At 40.9% G+C, this 20,385-nt stretch overlaps 1 protein-coding gene across 1 annotated transcript; it reads right to left on the bottom strand.

The window, feature by feature from the left end:
• Positions 1–573: 573 nt before the first annotated feature.
• Positions 574–1,017, bottom strand: LOC132803805 (uncharacterized mitochondrial protein AtMg00810-like). Its single transcript, XM_060817352.1, has one exon. The coding sequence runs from the start codon at positions 1,015–1,017 to the stop codon at positions 574–576; it is 444 nt and encodes a 147-aa protein (XP_060673335.1).
• Positions 1,018–20,385: the final 19,368 nt, after the last annotated feature.

Below are 20,385 nucleotides of genomic sequence, written 5' to 3'. Positions count from 1 at the left end.
AACTGAAAAATGATTACAAGCTTAACACGTTTCTAACTAATTAGTTATATATATATATAGAGTATCTATTACAACCGCCTTTTACACAAGAAAACAAGAAACACGTGCAAACAACAATTTGTTAAGCTGAGCTGGTTCATTAAGCTGAGCTGGCATCTTCCTCAAGTAAGAATTACTGCTGAAGCTTTGTAACTATAAAAACCAGAATAGTTCTAACAGCCCCCTCAAACAAAACGTCCCAAATCTTTACAATCAACCTTTTGTTTGAATAAAGGAACATGACTAGTTACCAAGCAATTCAATAATTTGTTGTTTTTGGAACTTGAACTACATAACACGAGCTGGTCCCAAAGGTTTTGTGAAGATATCAGCAGTTTGCTCACAAGTAGATACGTATATAATCTCCAATAGTTTTGATAAGACCTTTTCTCTAACATAATGAATATCAATTTCAATATGTTTAACTCGTGCATGAAAAACTGGATTTAAGGCCAATGCTGTTGCACTCAGGTTGTTTGACCACACAATTGGTCTTTGAAGTTGCAGCTTAGGTTCCTTTGCAAGTTCAGTTAACTAGCTGAGTTTAGCTATAATGTTTGCCAATGCTTTATACTCTGCTTCAGTACTAGATCTAGAAACCACAGGTTGTTTCTTTGAACTCCAAGATATCAAATTAGGCCCAAAGAAAACACAGTATCCTGTGCAGGATCTTCGAGTGTCAGGACAGCTTGCCCAATCACTATCAGCAAAGCCATGAAACACCAGCTTGTTCAATTCAAGAACTCTTAGATGCAAACCACAGTTAACATTACCTTTCAAGTATCTAAGCAATCTTTTACAAGCATTCCAGTGAGTTGTCTTTGGTGAATGAACAAACTGATATAGTTTGTTGACTGAAAAACTGATCTCAGGTTTAGTAATTGTCACATACAGTAATGCTCTTACAACACTCCTATATTCTTCTGGATTGTGCAGAATATCTCCATCATGAAGAGATAACAGCTTTCCTGAATTCATCGGTGTAGAATAACTGTGAGCACCTGTAACACCCCGTCCCAAATCGCACCGGAATCCGTGCACGTTGACCGAGGTTGATCGTTGACCGTTGACCGAAAGGGGTCAAACGTTGACTTTTGACTCGGTGGGGATTTCGAGTTGACCAGGGTACCGTGGCGAAGTGCACGATGCCACGAGTTCGTAGACTGGTAGCACGTCGAAAACGGAGCTACGGTTTGAAAGTTATGGACGAAACAAGTTGCCGACCAAACTGTCCAAGGGGTGCCGAAGTTGACTTTTTGTTTATGGGGAATTGAGCTTTGACTCGTGCATGGTTGTGAAGTGCTCGTCGATACGAGTTCACAGACTAGCGACACGCTCAAAACGGACATCCGGTTAAAAAGTTATGGACGTTTGAAGTTTACCGGATACCGTATTATTTTAATGTTTTTGGGTCATGAACAGTGAAATGCCATGTGTCAGCTTCTGATTGGTCCACGTGGCATGAACAGTGTCACGTGGGGGTTTTATTTGTTAAAACACTCGGGGAAGAGAGAGAAAGAGAGAGAGGAGAGAGAAAGAGAGAGAGAGGAGAGAGAGAGAAAGTCACCGGCCGCCGGACTTTTTCACGTTTTCCGGCCTAGTTACTGTACACTCGCCGGCCATCCAGATTGCCCACCTCATTTCCAGCAAAACCTCCAAATTTCACGGCGAACGGCCGCCGGACGCGCCCGGATCGGACGTCCGAAGTTTGGCGGCGATTTTTCCCCCTCCACCGCCGGCCACCGCGAATCGGCACTATTCCGGCCGATATACAGTACACGCGCCATACACCCATCATCCTCTCCTCAAGTCCGGCCTACCCACCAAAAATCACGGCCATCGGACCACCGACGCGCCGGGATCGGAGCGTTTTCCGGCGAGGGGTCGGAAATCTTCAAACGGTGATTTCTCCGCCGTCCGACCTCCGTTTTGCTCACCGTCGGTCCCGTTGGATTGCTCTCCTCACGATCTACAAGTTTGCAAAATTTCACAGCCAACGGCCACCGCACGCACGCGCCGCCAGCGACGGTTGCCGGTGACCGCGACGGCCCGCCGGAAAATACTGTTCCGGCGAGTACCCGAAATTTTCGGCCGGCTCCAGTCCGCTGTGTTCGACCTCCTGAATCCGAATCCGGCTTCCGTTTCCGCCAATTCGAGACGGTTTGGGAGAATTGCAGAGCCGAAACTCGAAAAGCTTTCCGGCGAGATTTCGACCCCGTCGGGTCCGATCACCGGGAAGTAAGACCGAATCTGTGATCAGCATCACTCGAGCTTCGATTCGGTATATAACTCGTAAATTCTAGATATCGTTTGTGTTTTGACCCCCCGGGTACCGGGTATTATTTACCCGAATAAAATATTAATTTATTTGACTGTCTGTGAATTTTGTTCTAGGAGCACCGGTGAGTCGTAAAATTGATCCCGTAGTGGATCATGGGTTAATTGCGTGCTCCAGGTGAGTGACCCACCTTCAAATTAATTTTGGGGAATTTAATTGATGAATATATTATGTGTGAATTAAATATTTGGAATTTAATTTCTATGTGCCAAATATTTATTGGATTTATTGTAGAATTATTTATGAATTTATTGGATTTAAGAAAATGCGAATTCTACAAATTTATGCCGTGTGGAATTATTTTATGGTTTTGAGGATTTTGAAATTGGTGTGGTTTTCATGGTAAATTGGGCACGATTTGATTTTCAAATATTTCAAAGAAAATATTTGGTTATGTTGCTGATTTCAATTTTTATAAAATATGCCCATGGAATATTATGAGATTTGACTATGATATTTCGAGAATTATTTATGCTTGGAAAAATGTGGATATTTAAATTGATGGATTTGGAAGTTGGTGGATTTGAAAATCATGGAATTTATGGCATTGATTATAAAGAAATTGTGGAGAATTTCCCGGTTCAAGCGGATAGATTATGCCCGCTATGCTTATGAAAAATGTGAAATTTATTTTATGATTTAAATTTATGGATTTTATGATTTTTAGATGCACCGTGCACGTACTGGTGTTCTGATTATGTGATATGGTATATGTGATATGGATATTGTGCACACGGATATGATTAGCGCGCAGGTGGGTGTGAGTAGCGCGCAGGTGATATTATGAGGGTGTCCTGTGGATGCCATCGGAGAGGGTGGCCACCCCCCATTGGCCGGGACACCAGGTTAGCAGCGGCGCAGTGGGACGCCACGCGACCGTATGCCGGTTTCTTTCTATAACCTCCTGTCTGGCGGTACCTTGGGACGCTGGGTACTGTTGGCGCCACTGGTATATAGTGGGTGCATCAACTAATTTCGGAACTGTGTTTTAAGAATAAAATGTTTTAAAACTGTATTGGAATTAAAATTACTATTACTGTTCGGATATTTATTTGATGTCTTGGTTTTCGAGGAATATGAATAAAGGGTTTTGGGAAAAGGTTTTAAAAGGGGAACCTTTCCAACTGAGAGAATTGTAAGGGTTTTGAGAGAAAATATTATTTCCAAATAATTATTATTTATATACCTATTACCGTGGTATTATATTGTATAGTAGATAGGGTCGCTCACTGAGATGATTAGCATCTCACACTCTTAAATTCCGTTCCTCTAGGTACCAGGTTGTCGGTGTTCATCCAGAGCGGACTTGATCTTCATCGCTGTTTTACTTCGTGAAGTACCCTGTTCTTCTTTATTGCAGTTGTACTATTTCTTTCACTCTTGTTGTATTTATCTTGCACTGGATTACTGTATTTTTGTTTTGAAGTGCTGAAATTTGTGGAACCAATTTGTAGTTTGTGGGAGGAATAAGGGGATATTTTTGAAGTGTGTTTTCAGTGTAGGTAAATTTGTGGTAAGTAAATCCCTTAGGGGAGGTGCTGCCGGATTTTCCGTTGGAAGGTTCGGTGGTATTTCCCTGGGATCAGGGCTTGTCTAGGGTTCCGGTGGGGAACTTTGGACGGGTCCTGACAGTTGGTATCAGAGCTCTAGGTTCTAGTATTCCTAAGGGACTGTGCATTGTTGTGCATCCTATCCGTGTTTAATCTCTCGTTTTACCCGTGTGAAAGCGTTCTTTCTGTTTGTCTCGAAGTAAATTCGTTGCCCGAGTTTGAATAACTCTAATCTTCGAGGGTGTCAATTAGGATCATCTAGCCTAACGGGAAATTCCTATGGCCTAGTCGATGGTCGAGGATGCCTTTTCTTTTTGAAGGTCAAGCTTATCATCGTGAATGGTATCCGTTTCGTTCATGGAGAAGAATGATGATTGCCTAAGGATGTGTGTCGATCGATTTCAAGGCGTCAAAATATTTTCCCGATCGATTATCAAAATTTAAATGCTTTTCAAAGTGGTATTTGAAATTAAAGGTGTTTTATTCAAGTATTTTTGGTTTGTGTTCATACATGTATCTGTATGTTATATTGTTTGATATTATACTGCACCATATGGAGGCGGCGAACCAATGTGGTCCATGTAGAGCTAGCCCCATGATCATGTTGCCTACGAGCCCGGGGAATTGGACGGCCAATATAGGCAACCACCCTGGTTTGTATTGGTAGCAGAGTGTCGGCGACAGTTGGAATCATGGATTACGTCGCATGTAGAAGGTGTCGTATGTACCTCCATTACAAGCGTGCATATTTTATTTTATGCTATGGTTTTTAAGATATGATTTTGTGCACTTATTCATGTGTTTATTATTATTTCAATGTGGAGTTTTAACAATTGCCTATGCAAGTTAGGTATATTTGAAAAATATATTTTATTATTTGTTTTATGTTATGGTTTTTCCAAGAGCGACTTAAGGGTTAAGTATCGCCAGTCGAGAATCCAAAGCAGGGTATCGTTGAGTTCAAAAAGGAGATCCTAAAGAAAGCACGCGATTCAAGGTATGCGATACACCCCAAGGGTACCAAGACGTATGGAATGCTCACTAGATGACATTGTGGTTTGGCACGATAAAGGAAGTTGCAAGATCCGAATAAAGGTACTTAGGTCACCGATAAGTAAAAGTAGGGAGATGTAAACATGGATTTCGTGCTTAAACTATCATTCACAAAGAGAAGGTACGACAGCGTTTAGAGAATCAAGCAAGATCCGGATAGCGACTAAAGTTCTACTTGGTGGTTGATGAGGTTAATGAGATGAGGATGATTCCTTAGGCATGGTTGGATGTTTAAGCATGGTTATTTTTCATTCTAGAAGCTAAGATCTTGATATCTTATTTCCTTGGAGATTTAAGGTTCGTATTGGTGGTGCTTTATCGATTCAAGGTGGTTGATATTGTTGGTGATAATTTACAATGATAAGGAGTATGATTTTTGGGACGTAGTTAGAATTTAAGAAGTGTGGAATACTTTTATGGGTTAAGGATCTAGTGATTTGTTCATAGTATTGGTGGTGATGCTAGAATTAGGATTTAAATTCTTTATTGCTTGAGGTGTGGATTCATGGAATTTATTTGAAATGGGGGAAACTTAGGGTTTTCAAGAATGGTATTTGGATGTTGAGAATTTTATTCATGACCTTGATGAATTTAGTTAAAAGAAAGATTGATGTTTGTCGAGGTTAAGACTATTGGTTAATCAATGAGGAGCAAGGGTTTTCTAATTGTAAGTACTAGGAGGGTAATCGAAGACAAGTGAATTAATCTCAACCTTAACTTGGTGATACCAGTATTTGAGGAAATTAGACTTAAGTTCTAATCTAACCTTTTAAAGTGCTGATCGAGTCATGAGAGTTGGTTGTTGGTTTAAGGATGCATGCTTTAGAAGCACCTTATGGTTAGCGTTCGACTATGACCAAGACTTGCAGATCGTGTTCTCGTGGACCAATTTGAATATCCTTAATTAGTGGGCATGAGAATGAAAGTTGCACAAGAGGAAAGTTAAAGTCACTATTAGGCGTGATGGTAGTGTAGTGATAGTGGATAAGGCCTCTAGTATACTTGCTAAGTTACGCTGCCGACAAGTGGAAGCGGGAAAGCAGACATCAGCATGCAGCGTAATTCATGTGTTGTTGCTACAAAAGAACATCGAATACCTGTCAGTCGAGGAAGCGATGTGGAAACTCGAGGCACTACTTGTATGGAGCCACATGCCAAATCTATACCGACCACAAGAGCCTCAAGTATATTTTCACAGAGAAGGAGTTAAATATGAGGCAAAGGCGATGGATGGAGTTGTTAAAGGATTATGACTGTGTGATTGATTATCACCCGGGTAAGGCGAATGTAGTGGCAGATGCCTTGAGTAGGAAGGCTACTGGATCTCTTGCTCAAGTCCAAGTCATCCAACTACCTCTCATGGTGGAGTTGAAGAAGATGGGGGTGTTAATGCATATGCATCCTTCAGGAGTTCTCATGGCTAGCTTCCAGGTACGACCGGTGTTGGGGGATCGTATAGTAGAGACCCAAATGGAAGATCCTAAGTTGAGGACAATTAAAGGCAAAGTACAAGAAGGTCTTGATCTGGAATTTTCCATAAGGAGGGATGGAGCCCTCGTGTATAAAGGACGACTTTGTGTTCCGGATATCCCAGGACTCAAGAAGGAGATTTTAGAGGAGGCGCATAGCTCGATGTATGCGATGCATCCTGGGAGTACCAAGATGTACCGGACGCTTGTTAAGTATTATTGGTGGATTGGTATGAAGAGAGAAGTGGCAGACTTCGTATCAAAGTGTTTGATTTGTCAACAAGTGAAAGCAGAAAGACAGAAGCCTTCGGGACTACTCCAACCTTTACCGATTCCCGTGTGGAAGTGGGAAGAACTCAACATGGACTTCGTATTCAAGCATCCTTCCACACCTAGAAGGTACGACGGCAATTGGGTAATCATTGATCGTCTCACCAAGTCGGCACACTTCCTACCGGTACGAGAACATTTTTCACCCGAGAAGTTAGCTTAGTTGTTCGTGCAGCGCATTGTAAGTCTTCATGGAGTACCGTTAGCCATCGTTTCCGATCGAGATCCGCGCTTTACTTCACGACTATGGCGGAAGTTGGCTGATGCACTAGGAGCAAGACTTAACTACAGCACCGCTTTTCACCCGCAATCTGATGGACAAGCAGAGTGCACAATTCAGACATTAGAAGACCTGCTAAGGTCTTGCATTATGCAGTTTCGTGGTAGCTGGGATGAACAACTGCCATTGATAGAGTTTTGTCCTCCTGCGTACCGTGAGGCGAGAAGGAGAGAGTTCGAGGAACTGCGACAGGGGAACATGACAGTGACCGAGTACGAGAGGAGATTCCGAGAACTATCAGAATTCTGCATGCACCTGATTCCCGACGATCACACGAAGAAGGTGAGGTTCATAGACGGATTGAAAGAGAGCATCGGCTACACCCTTTCTGGATCAGTACATCCCACCTATCAGTCCGCCAGGGATGCAGCGCTCGAGCTAGAGAGACAGGAGGAGATACACAGACCCTCGAGGAGCAGATTATTCGAAGGTTCGTATAGCGGAGTACCTCGACAGGGGGCAGCTAAGAAAGGCCATAGCTCAGGCTCAGACAGTGATGGGTTAAGCCCACGAGGCAGATTCCAGAGGAGAGATAGTTATCGTATGCCCCAGCCAGCTCGCCATTCGATCAGTGTGGATACAAGCTCGTATCAGCAGTCACGCATTAGTTCTCCGCGGATTTGTCCACTTTATAGGGGGAATCATTCTAGGCAGTGTCAGATGGATGGTTTATGCTTTCGGTGTGGGCAGCCAGGTCACATAAGGAGGGATTGCCCTTATGGTAGCGGCAGTGTGCTAGAAGGAGGTCGACGGACACAGCATACGGGGATATTTCCAGGACAGAGTTTCCAGGGGAGTCAGCTAGTAGGAGTTTCTTCGGGATCAGTCCAGCCGTCTGCAGGATCGAGTAGAGGTAGAGGAAGGAGACCCCAGCAGACAAGTCAAGTGATGGAAGCAGACCTGATCCTGTTGGATCTATCCGGACTTGAAGTAGTGTTGGGCATGGATTGGTTGGCAAGGAACCACTTAGTCGAGGAAGCGACATGGGAGCCCGAAGCGCAGGTGCGTGATCAGAACCCTTGTTTGTTCCAGTGACGTGCGGAAATTTCGAGGACGAAATTTTTGTAAGGGGGGAAGGCTGTAACACCCCGTCCCAAATCGCACCGGAATCCGTGCACGTTGATCGAGGTTGACCGTTGACCGTTGACCGAAAGGGGTCAAAAGTTGACTTTTGACTCGGTGGGGATTTCGAGTTGACCAGGGTACCGTGGCGAAGTGCACGATGCCACGAGTTCGTAGACTGGTAGCACGTCGAAAACGGAGCTACGGTTTGAAAGTTATGGACGAAACAAGTTGCCGACCAAACTGTCCAAGGGGTGCCGGAGTTGACTTTTTGTTTATGGGGAATTGAGCTTTGACTCGTGCATGGTTGTGAAGTGCTCGTCGATACGAGTTCACAGACTAGCGGCACGCTCAAAACGGACATCCGGTTAAAAAGTTATGGACGTTTGAAGTTTACCGGATACCGTATTATTTTAATGTTTTTGGGTCATGAACAGTGAAATGCCATGTGTCAGCTTCTGATTGGTCCACGTGGCATGAACAGTGTCACGCGGGGGTTTTATTTGTTAAAACACTCGGGGAAGAGAGAGAAAGAGAGAGAGGAGAGAGAAAGAGAGAGAGGAGAGAGAGAGAGAGTCACCGGCCGCCGGACTTTTTCACGTTTTCCGGCCTAGTTACTGTACACTCACCGGCCATCCAGATTGCCCACCTCATTTCCGGCAAAACCTCCAAATTTCACGGCGAACGGCCGCCGGACGCGCCCGGATCGGACGTCCGAAGTTTGGTGGCGATTTTTCCCCCTCCACCGCCGGCCACCGCGAATCGGCACTATTCCGGCCGATATACAGTACACGCGCCATACACCCATCATCCTCTCCTCAAGTCCGGCCTACCCACCAAAAATCATGGCCATCGGACCACCGACGCGCCGGGATCGGAGCATTTTCCGGCGAGGGGTCGAAAATCTTCAAACGGTAATTTCTCCGCCGGCTGACCTCCGTTTTGCTCACCGTCGGTCCCGTTGGATTGGTCTCCTCACGATCTACAAGTTTGAAAAATTTCACAGCCAACGGCCACCGCACGCACGCGCCGCCGGCGACGGTTGCCGGTGACCGCGGCGGCCCGCCGGAAAATACTGTTCCGGCGAGTACCCGAAATTTCCGGCCGGCTCCAGTCCGCTGTGTTCGACCTCCTGAATCCGAATCCGGCTTCCGTTTCCGCCAATTCGAGACGGTTTGGGAGAATTGCAGAGCCGAAACTCGAAAAGCTTTCCGGCGAGATTCCGACCCCGTCGGGTCCGATCACCGGGAAGTAAGACCGAATCTGTGATCAGCATCACTCGAGCTTCGATTCGGTATATAACTCGTAAATTTTAGATATCGTTTGTGTTTTGACCCCCCGGGTACCGGGTATTATTTACCCGAATAAAATATTAATTTATTTGACTGTCTGTGAATTTTGTTCTAGGAGCACCGGTGAGTCGTAAAATTGATCCCGTAGTGGATCATGGGTTAATTGCGTGCTCCAGGTGAGTGACCCACCTTCAAATTAATTTTGGGGAATTTAATTGATGAATATATTATGTGTGAATTAAATATTTGGAATTTAATTTCTATGTGCCAAATATTTATTGGATTTATTGTAGAATTATTTATGAATTTATTGGATTTAAGAAAATGCGAATTCTACAAATTTATGCCGTGTGGAATTATTTTATGGTTTTGAGGATTTTGAAATTGGTGTGGTTTTCATGGTAAATTGGGCACGATTTGATTTTCAAATATTTCAAAGAAAATATTTGGTTATGTTGCTGATTTCAATTTTTATAAAATATGCCCATGGAATATTATGAGATTTGACTATGATATTTCGAGAATTATTTATGCTTGGAAAAATGTGGATATTTATATTGATGGATTTGGAAGTTGGTGGATTTGAAAATCATGGAATTTATGGCATTGATTATAAAGAAATTGTGGAGAATTTCCCGGTTCAAGCGGATGGATTATGCCCGCTATGCTTATGAAAAATGTGAAATTTATTTTATGATTTAAATTTATGGATTTTATGATTTTTAGATGCACCGTGCACGTACTGGTGTTCTGATTATGTGATATGGTATATGTGATATGGATATTGTGCACACGGATATGATTAGCGCGCAGGTGGGTGTGAGTAGCGCGCAGGTGATATTATGAGGGTGTCCTGTGGATGCCATCGGAGAGGGTGGCCACCCCCCATTGGCCGGGACACCAGGTTAGCAGCGGCGCAGTGGGACGCCACGCGACCGTATGCCGGTTTCTTTCTATAACCTCCTGTCTGGCGGTACCTTGGGACGCTGAGTACTGTTGGCGCCACTGGTATATAGTGGGTGCATCAACTGATTTCGGAACTATGTTTTAAGAATAAAATGTTTTAAAACTGTATTGGAATTAAAATTACTATTACTGTTCGGATATTTATTTGATGTCTTGGTTTTCGAGGAATATGAATAAAGGGTTTTGTGAAAAGGTTTTAAAAGGGGAACCTTTCCAACTGAGAGAATTGTAAGGGTTTTGAGAGAAAATATTATTTCCAAATAATTATTATTTATATACCTATTACCGTGGTATTATATTGTATAGTAGATAGGGTCGCTCACTGAGATGATTAGCATCTCACACTCTTAAATTCCGTTCCTCTAGGTACCAGGTTGTCGGTGTTCATCCAGAGCGGACTTGATCTTCATCGCTGTTTTACTTCGTGAAGTACCCTGTTCTTCTTTATTGCAGTTGTACTATTTCTTTCACTCTTGTTGTATTTATCTTGCACTGGATTACTGTATTTTTGTTTTGAAGTGCTGAAATTTGTGGAACCAATTTGTAGTTTGTGGGAGGAATAAGGGGATATTTTTGAAGTGTGTTTTCAGTGTAGGTAAATTTGTGGTAAGTAAATCCCTTAGGGGAGGTGCTGCCGGATTTTCCGTTGGAAGGTTCGGTGGTATTTCCCTGGGATCAGGGCTTGTCTAGGGTTCCGGTGGGGAACTTTGGGCGGGTCCTGACAGCACCACTCATTTTTGTTTTGTTTAGTAAGTCCTTAATGTACTTTGTTTGTGACAAATACTCTCCGTTCTTAATACCTCAATACCCAAGAAGTAGTGTAAATTGCCAAGATCTTTTAAGGAGAAATCCTTGTTAAGATCTTGAACCAAATCTGAAATATAGGTAGTATTTGAACCTGTGATGATTATATCATCAACATAAACAAGAAGTATTATATACACACTTTCTGTTTTTAAGATGAATAAGGAGGTATCAGCAACTGAATTTAAAAACCCTCGTTGAAAGAGTGCACTTTTTAATTTGTCAACCAGGCCCTAGGTGCTTGCTTCAATCCATAAAGTGCTTTATTTAGTTTGCATATATGATCAGGATAGAGTGAACTTACATAAACTTTTGGTTGCTCCATGAACATATCCTCTTGAAGATCTCCATTAAGAAAGGCATTGTCAAAGTCAATTTGTTTTACTGACCAGTTGTAAGCAAGAGCTAAAGTCAAAATAATTCTGATTGTTGTAGGCTTAACAACTAGACTAAAAGTCTCAAAATAATCGAAACCTAGTTTTTGATGAAAACCCTTAGTTACAAGTCTTGCTTTATACCTTTGAATACTACCATCGGAATTGTATTTAATTCTATACACCCACTTGTTGCCTACTACATTCATATTTGATAAATGTGGAACAAGAGACCAAGTTCCATTCTTCTTTAAAGCTTCATACTCTTTGTCCATTGCCAATTTCCACTGTGGATTTTGTAAGGCATCCTCAACTGTTTTAGGTTCAGTTTGAAAAAGAAAACCCCTTCTGTAGTTTGATGAGGAGGAATTACCTTGAACTGAGAATCTGTCAATTTTGAGGAACTATCATCAAAGTCTTGCTGATGAGAAAGAAATACTTTTGCCTTACGAATCCCACTTTTTGATCTTGTTTGCATAGGATGAGAGTTTGTTGCAGTTGGTAAAACATCCTCAACTTGAATCATTGTTTCAGATTCAGCCAGTGATTGATCATTTTCAGTTGAGGATGATGTTACCTCAACTAAGTTTTCATGATCTGAGTGTGGAAGTTGTGTTGTGTCTGTATGAATATTATGATATGAAGGAATTGAGCTACAAATCTGAGTTGCTGCAATAGAAATAAGCTGATCTGAAGGCATTGAGCTGTGAGTTTGAGTAGCTTCAATATGAGTATGAGTAGCTCCAGTGTGTGATTGATAATTTCCACTTTTATCTTTTGCTTTAACAACAAAGAGAGGTGATTCAATCCAGTGAGAAGCACTAGTAAGGGACTGTGAACCATCACCAGTAGTCCTTTGTGGAAAACCAGTAGCAAACAAAAACTCTTTCTCATTAAACTCAACACTCCCGGTAATGTAAACTCTTCCAAAAGCGTTTAAGCATTTATATCCTTTATGCTCAGTACTGTAGCCAATAAAAACACATCGTTTGGTATGAAATTCAAACTTATGAGTATTATAAAATCTCCAGCAGGAATAGCAAGCACAACCAAACACTTTCAATAGTGAGTAATCTGGAATCTTTCCATACAATTTCTGAAATGGACTATAAAAATTCAAAATTGCAGTTGGAAGTCTATTTATGAGATAAACAGCCGAGCTAAAAGCCTCCCACCAGTATTTTAAGGACATGTGAGCTTGAGCCAGTAAATACAAACCAACCTCGACTATGTGTTTGTATTTTCTCTCAGCTTTTCCATTCTGAGCATGAGACCCATGTTGCTTTAAGTAAGGCATGAAGCTTCTGTACTCACCTCCCCAGTCAGTTTGTAAGCACTTTAACTTACATCCTGTTGCTTTTTCAGCCATTTTATGAAACACAACAAAACAACTTAAAGCATCAGACTTGAGCTTCAACGGATATATCCAGGTGTACCTGCTGAAATCATCAATAAAATGTATATAGTACCTATACCCTTCCTTTGAAGGTGTAGGAGCTGGTCCCCACAGATCTGAGTGTATGAGTTCTAGAGGTTCATTAGTTTTTCTTAGAGAAGAAGAGAAAGATTGTAAACTTTGTTTTCCAAACTTGCACGCTTCACAAAAGGAGATTTCATTTTTATTCATTGTTTTGAACTGATTACAAAGCTGCAGAACCTTTTGTAACATAGAAATTGATACATAACCCAATCATTAATGTAACACATTCAAATCAGTTCCAATTTTTTATGTTACATTTGACTCTTTGCTACTTTGTTCTGAATATTCTCTTATTGCAATAGAACTTACACTATTACTAGTAGAATGTGTTACATTGGACTGTTTGCTACTTTGTTCTGAGTCTTCTCTTATTGCAATAGGACTTACACTATTACTAGTAGAAATCATTCCTGACAGTACATAATGTGGTTTCATACTATTCAGAAAACTATACTAAGCAGTGTCATACTGAATTGCTTCAGGATTATTGAGTTGTGCTAGAACATAAAATCTTATTGAATTAATTGATCTTCTTACTCTATTTCTGGGCATTTTGTTGGAAAAGATACTACGTTTCAACTTTGGAATACAATTGAAAACCGATATGCTGCAAAATCTCATAATCGAGTTTTACATTATAGAAAATTATGTCAAAATGCTAAGAAAGAAAATCTAAAAATTGATGAGTACATCTTGAAAATGAAAGATCTGGTGAATAATTTGGTTCCTACTGGTGATGAAGCCACAGAAACAGATCTTATTGTGTATGTGCTTGGAGGTCTAGGATCTGAATTTAAAAATGTTTCCACAATTTTGGGAATTAAGCCTGAGCAGTATACCATAGAGGAGATTCAGAATCATCTACTTGCTTTTGAGTCAAAGTTGGAACAGATGAATACTTCAAGCTTGTATAGCCCTTCAACAAGTATTCCTCTGAGAATTATTACTCCCAACTGCTTGTCCTTAATCAAGCATACATGAGAATGAAACTCAACCACAACAGCATTATCTTGTGTAATTTGTGAGATACTAATAAGTTTCTTAGCAATCTGAGATACTATAAGAATATTCTTTAGAAGTAATAATTGACTTGTGAGACAAGGTAAAAATATGAAACCAACACCAACTATCTGCAACCCTTGACCATTTCCAATTAGCAATTGGTTCTTACCATTATAGTCAAGCAACTTTGAGGTATTAGCAATCACATGACTAGTGGCACCACTGTCCAAGTACCAATTTGCATCTCCAACAACTATAGGTGTTGACATTTTGACATAACCAAAAACACCTTGATTAGATGGTGGAATACTTGATGTTTGACTTGGAATATGGCCTTGTCTCAATAGTTGAAATCCTATAAACAGTGCTTGATTAGCCCCAACATGAGATTACTGACTTCCAAGGTTTGAACCTGACAAAGCACCTGTAGCATAGTTGTTGCCAACTTGAGGAATTGCTGCTGTACAAATATTAAAGCCATTGTTTGTATAACCAGAGTCCTGTGAACCTAACACCTGATTATATGGAACTACAGCATTATGAACTTGTGAAAAGCCAAAGTTGTTAGAATAAAAGACATACTGGCCATTGGAACTATTGGAGTACTGTTGACAGCATTTCTGACTCCTGTATATTGACTGACAGCATTTCTGGTGGGATATCCAATAAGATAGTAGCAGGTGTCCTGGTATTTGACAAATCTGACATTGTACATGACCTCTACCACCTCTTCCTCTTCCTCTGAAATTAGTTTGCCTGTTGTAATGTTGACTTGTAGAGTATGAATCATAGGGTCTTTGGACATTGTAGCCTCTACTAAAAACATGACTCCTATCAGTGCCATAATTCACAAAATTTATGTCGATAGGATGCACATTTGCTCTTTGAGTCATATTAGCAAGAAACACATTACTTCTTTGAGAAAATCCTAATTCCGAGGGGATGTTGTCTCCACTGAAATGATTTATCCTTGTACTGCCATGACCACCAGAACCAAGGACTCTATACGAATCATCAATATTGCAGGCATTGTACCTAGAATTAACTTGCTGTGAAGGAAAGTTTATGTTAGAGTTAGTGACCCGAATTCTTGATGACCCGACCCGAAAAGCTCGTGGTGCGACCCATTTGGTGAAACTAATTTTGGAGAAAAATTTGGGGCTCTGTGGTGGAAGCGGAGGTCTCGGCCCGATAGGCGTAGCCCACCATTGAGCCCGACGGGGGTGCGAGGGCAGCGCCCCCGCGGTACGGACCTGTTCAATTTTAGGGTTTCTTCCGTATATATATTTCTTATTCTTTTGGGGTTTGGCGGCTGTAATTGGGGTTTTAGGGTATAGCGCAGTTTTTTCTCACCTTTGTACCAATCTTTCGATATTGGATTTGCTTCTCCCTGCCCGTGGTTTTTTCCGTCAAGGGTTTCCACGTAAATCCTGTGTTTGTTCTTCGTTTTCTTTGTTTCCGTTGCTATTTATTTTTCTCCCAATTCCGTAACAGTTTAGCTGAGCCGTGTTTCTACCACTATGATCATATTGCTTAGAAGCAAAATGTGCAGATGAATTACTCAAATCAAAGGTTACGGATGAATTCATCTGTTCCAACTTTGACTTAAAAGCAAGTAGATGATTCTGAACCTCCTTTATGGTACACTGCTCAGGCTTAATTCCCAAAATTGTGGAAACATGTTCAAATTCAGATCCTAGACCTCCAAGTACATACACAATAAGATCTATTTCTGTGGCTTCATCACCAGCAGCAACCAAATTATTCACCAGATCTTTCACTTTCAAGATATACTCATCAATTTTTAGATTTCCTTTCTTAGCATTTTGACACAATTTTCTGTAATGTAAGACTCGATTGTGAGATTTTGCAGCATATCGGTTTTCAATTGCATTCCAAAGTTGAAATGTAGTATCTTTTCCAACAAAATGCCCAGAAATAGAGTAACACAATGTGCCTTTAAGCCATCCAAGTAAAAACTGATCCTGAATATACCATTTTTCTTTTTCGTGATCAAAATTCTTTATGTTTTTAACAGATAGACTTCCACTAGAACTAGAATTGGGGTGGTCATTCTTAATCCAATCTTCAAAAGAAGAAAACTCAATGAATTTCATGAATTTGTGACCTTTAAGTATAGGAAGCACCTGAGATTTCTAGGCAAAGTAGTTTCCATCATCGAGCTTAAGCAGATTGCTTGGAAATGGAGAAATCATCAAGATCGTACTCTGCTCCATGATCGCGTCATGCTTTGATACCATGTGATGAGTTCTGAACTGAAACTTGAAGAGAGTTTGAGAAAAATTTAGGTTTTTAAGGAAGAAAAATTTAAGAGAAAAATGAGAGAAAATGAGAGAAAATTTCTTCTTGTATAAACTGAAAAATGATCACAAGCTTAACACGTTTCTAACTAATTAGCTATATATATAGCATCTGTTACAACCGCCTTTTACACAAGAAAACAAGAAACACATGCAAACAACAATTTGTTAAGCTGAGCTGGTGTAACACCCCGTCCCGAACCATGTCGGAATTTTTACACGTTGACCGAGGTTGACTGTTGACCGTTGACCGAAGGGGTCAAAAGTTGACTTTTTGTTACGGTTGGAATTCTAGGTTGACTGAGGTACCGTTACGAAGTACACGTTGGCACGAGTTCGTAGACTGGTAGCACGTTGAAAACGGAGCTACGGTTTGAAAGTTTTGAGCAAAACAAGTTGAGGTCCAAACTGTCCAAGGGGTGTCGGAGTTGACTTTTTATTCATGCAAGGTTGAGTGTTGACTCATGTATGGTTGTGAAGTGCTCGTCGATACGAGTCCGTAGACTAGCGGCACGTCCGATTTGGACATGTGGTTTGAAAGTTATGGACCTGTAAAGTTTTTCAAATACTGTATTATTTTATTATTATTTTTTTACACGCATAACGATGTGCCACGTGTGACTCAATGAAGGTGACCATGTGTCACCATGGTGAAATGCCACATGTCACCCATGTGTAAAATCAAATTATTTTTTATTATTATTTTAAATAATAATATTATTATTTAATTATTTTTATTTTATTTCTTTTTCTTTTCCTTTTCTTTTCTTTTTTCTTTTTCTTTTTCTTTTTCTTTTCCCCACGTGGGAAAACACTCTTTTCTTTTTTCTTTTTCTTTTTCTTTTTTTCCTTTTTTCCTTCTTCTTCCCCGAGCACCAAAACACACACACACACAGCTTTTCTTCCTCCCCACCGACCGTCCCTCTCTCCCTCGTGTTTTCTTTTTCCGGCCACCCATACTGTACACGCGCCGGCCAGTGACGTGCGGAAGGAGGAGGCGAGCTCGGCCGCCAAGTTTCACGGCCAGCCGCCGCCGGACGCGCGCCGATCGGGCCGGAGAAGCCGCCGGCCGCCGAATTTTCTCTCTCCTCTTTTCTTGTGTTTTCCGGCCAGCCCACTCCCAATTGAGCCTCCTATCCCCCTATTTTGGGTCCTCTGAATTCAAAAATGGCCTCCAATCCCAAAAATTCGAAGCGGTTTGCGAGATATGGAGAAGTGAACACCGGCCGAACCTTTCCGGCCAAATTCCGGCCACCTCCGGTGGAATTGGGGTCGATGGAGACCGGATTGGTGATCCTCGTTCCATGAGCTTCGATTCGGTATATCATTCGACTATTTTGGTTAAAGTTTGTGTTTAAGCCCCCGGGTACCGGGTATTATTTACCCGATTAAACTATTAATTTATTTGACTGTCTGTGAATTTTGTTCTAGGAGCACCGGTGAGTAGTAGAATTGATCCCGTGGTGGATCATGGGTTAATTGCGTGCTCCAGGTGAGTGACCCACCTTCAAAAATTATTTTGGGCAATTAATTAAATTTAATTGGTATTTAATTTAGTATTTAAATTATGCTCATGTGGTGTGGTTTAATTATGGTTTTAATGCGGTTTAATTTAATTTATTTGTTATGCATGAGCAAGGTATGTTTCGGTATTAATTTTATATGGTTTCAAATGTGATTTCTCGGGCATAATTGGGTTAAATATTTTATGAAAATATTTGGTTAAATTTTATAAATTATGCCCGCGGTATTTTTATGGTTGCATCTCGTATTTCGAGGAAAATTGTGGTTTGTTGATTATCGCTGTTTCGTACCGGGTTATTGGATAAAATATGTGGGATGGTGTTTTGTGAAATTTTGGTATACTTCCCACGGTGGTTTTTGGAAAAACGGTACGGTTGGTTATTTATATTTATTTTTAGACGCACTCATACAGTATTGGTGTTCTGGTGTATGGTGTATGGACACGTGGTAGTGCGCGGTTATTATCTGGTTTAGCGCACGGTTTTTACTTCACCCGTGAGTTGCCATTGGACCATGGGCAGGCAAGGTTATTGTTGCGCACAGCCGCCCCCCTCCTTGGCCGGGTGATGGTTTTTAGCAGTCGGTACTGTCGGGACGCCGAAGTGACCACTGCAGGTTTCTCTCTTTAACCCCCCCGCCAGTCGGTACCTCGGGACGCTGGGTATCGGAGGGCATCACCGGTATATGGTGTGGTGCGTCAGGTGTAATTGTCGGTGTAAATTGTAAATAAAGTTTAAAACCCCAAAGGTGTTCAAAAAAAATTATTTATTATAATTTATTACATTTTATTTATATTTGGGGTATTTATTTATTTATTTGTTTGTTGTTATTAAATTATTTGATGTCTTGGTTTTCGGGGAGTACGTACATCGAGTTTTGTGAAAATGTTTTAAAAGGGGAACTTTTCCAACTGAGAGAATTGTAAGGGTTTTGAGAGAAATTATTATTTTCCAATTAATTATTATCTATCTACTGTATTACTGTGGTATTATATTGTATAGTAGATAGGGTCACTCACTGAGATGATTAGCATCTCACACTCTTAAATTCTGTTCCCCTAGGTCCAAGTTGGAGACGTTGATTCTCCGGGGCGAGCCCAACGTCTCAGTTCGTTGCCGAAGGTTCAAGAAGTTTTTCTTCCCTTTTTCCTCTTCACCTTGTATTGTTTCCGTATCTGTCATTTTATAAATTCCGCATGTAACTGTATAATGCTCTGTATACTGTATTGGACGTGTGGTTGTTCTTTTTGCACTGGGTTGCTGCTGTTATTGTTTTTGAGAAGTGCTGAAATTTGTGGAATCAGTTTGTAGTTTGTGGGAGGAATAAGGGGATGCTTTTTTTGAAGTGTGTTTTCAGTGCAGGTAATTTGTGGTAAGTAAATCCCTTAGGGGAGGCTTTGCCGGATTTTCCGTTGGAGAGTTCGGTAGGGTTTCCCTGGGATCAGGGCTGTCTAGGGTTCCGAGGAAGGAATTCTGGACGGGTCCTGACAGCTGGCATCTTCCTCAAGTAAGAATTACTGCTGAAGCTTTGTAACTATAAAAACCAGAATAGCTCCAACACCATGCATGTATTGTTTTAGGCCATGCTTGAGCTCTTGGATCTGAAAGAAGATGTCATTTCTGTTGAAAATTCCCAATTTGACAAGGGAACACTGTAGTCAACATTGGGATTGCAAACAGGGAAAAAAAATACGCAACGTGTTACGCCAATGGGTTGGTGACAGCTGTCAAATAAGTGAAATCAACTCATCATATCATATTTTTGTTAGTTAATATTAAAAAGAAAAGTAAGATTAATCCTTTTGTTTGTGTAAGATTAATCCTTTTGTTTGTGTCATTCTTTTGGGTACCCAAGGAATATCACGACTAGATACCTCTCTGTGATTTAAATTCAGATGGGTCCTAATTGGATTTAAGAAATTAATAAAAATAAAACTATAGTTACAAAAATTCATAAAAAGTAGGAAGGTAGATGAATAATATTGTAAGGGAAATAGGTGGAGCTTACAAGTAATTGGCTCAGTGACAATAGAGGAAAGGTGATGAGAGTGGCATCGAGAGTAAAGATAATAGCGATGAAGTTCTCTGTGAAGCAAGTAGTAAAGGAATTCCACCGGACCCATATGAAGCAGAATTTTTATAATTACTCCATCTGTAATTGACAGGTTTAATGTCTCACTCTTCAGTGCCTTGCTTGCTGTATATAACAACAGTTTAGCAACCTGAATAACTACTTCCATCTATCTAACATCTATCTAACATGTTTCCATAAATTCCATCGAGTGCCATTTAAAAGCTACCATTTGTGTATGATAAACATTCCTCTAATTTATGCCAAATTCTGTCCCATATATTATCTGTATTTGCATCAATCACACAACAAATTGACAAATATATGTAAATATATTAAAATTTCCACACTTTTAACAAAATTATCAATGCCTCAAGTGCAGCAAGCATGTCATCAACATATATGGCGTTACGCAGTAAGAACTTGGGAGC

Source organism: Ziziphus jujuba, chromosome 5 (assembly GCF_031755915.1).
Source record: "Ziziphus jujuba cultivar Dongzao chromosome 5, ASM3175591v1".
Classification (NCBI taxonomy): domain Eukaryota; kingdom Viridiplantae; phylum Streptophyta; class Magnoliopsida; order Rosales; family Rhamnaceae; genus Ziziphus; species Ziziphus jujuba.
Note: the sequence above shows the minus strand (reverse complement) of the source record. Positions and strands in the feature narration are given on the sequence as shown.

Excerpts from the sequence above, each read along its gene's own strand:
- LOC132803805 (XM_060817352.1), bottom strand. The coding sequence starts at position 1,017 with ATGAATTCAGGAAAGCTGTTATCTCTTCATGATGGAGATATTCTGCAC.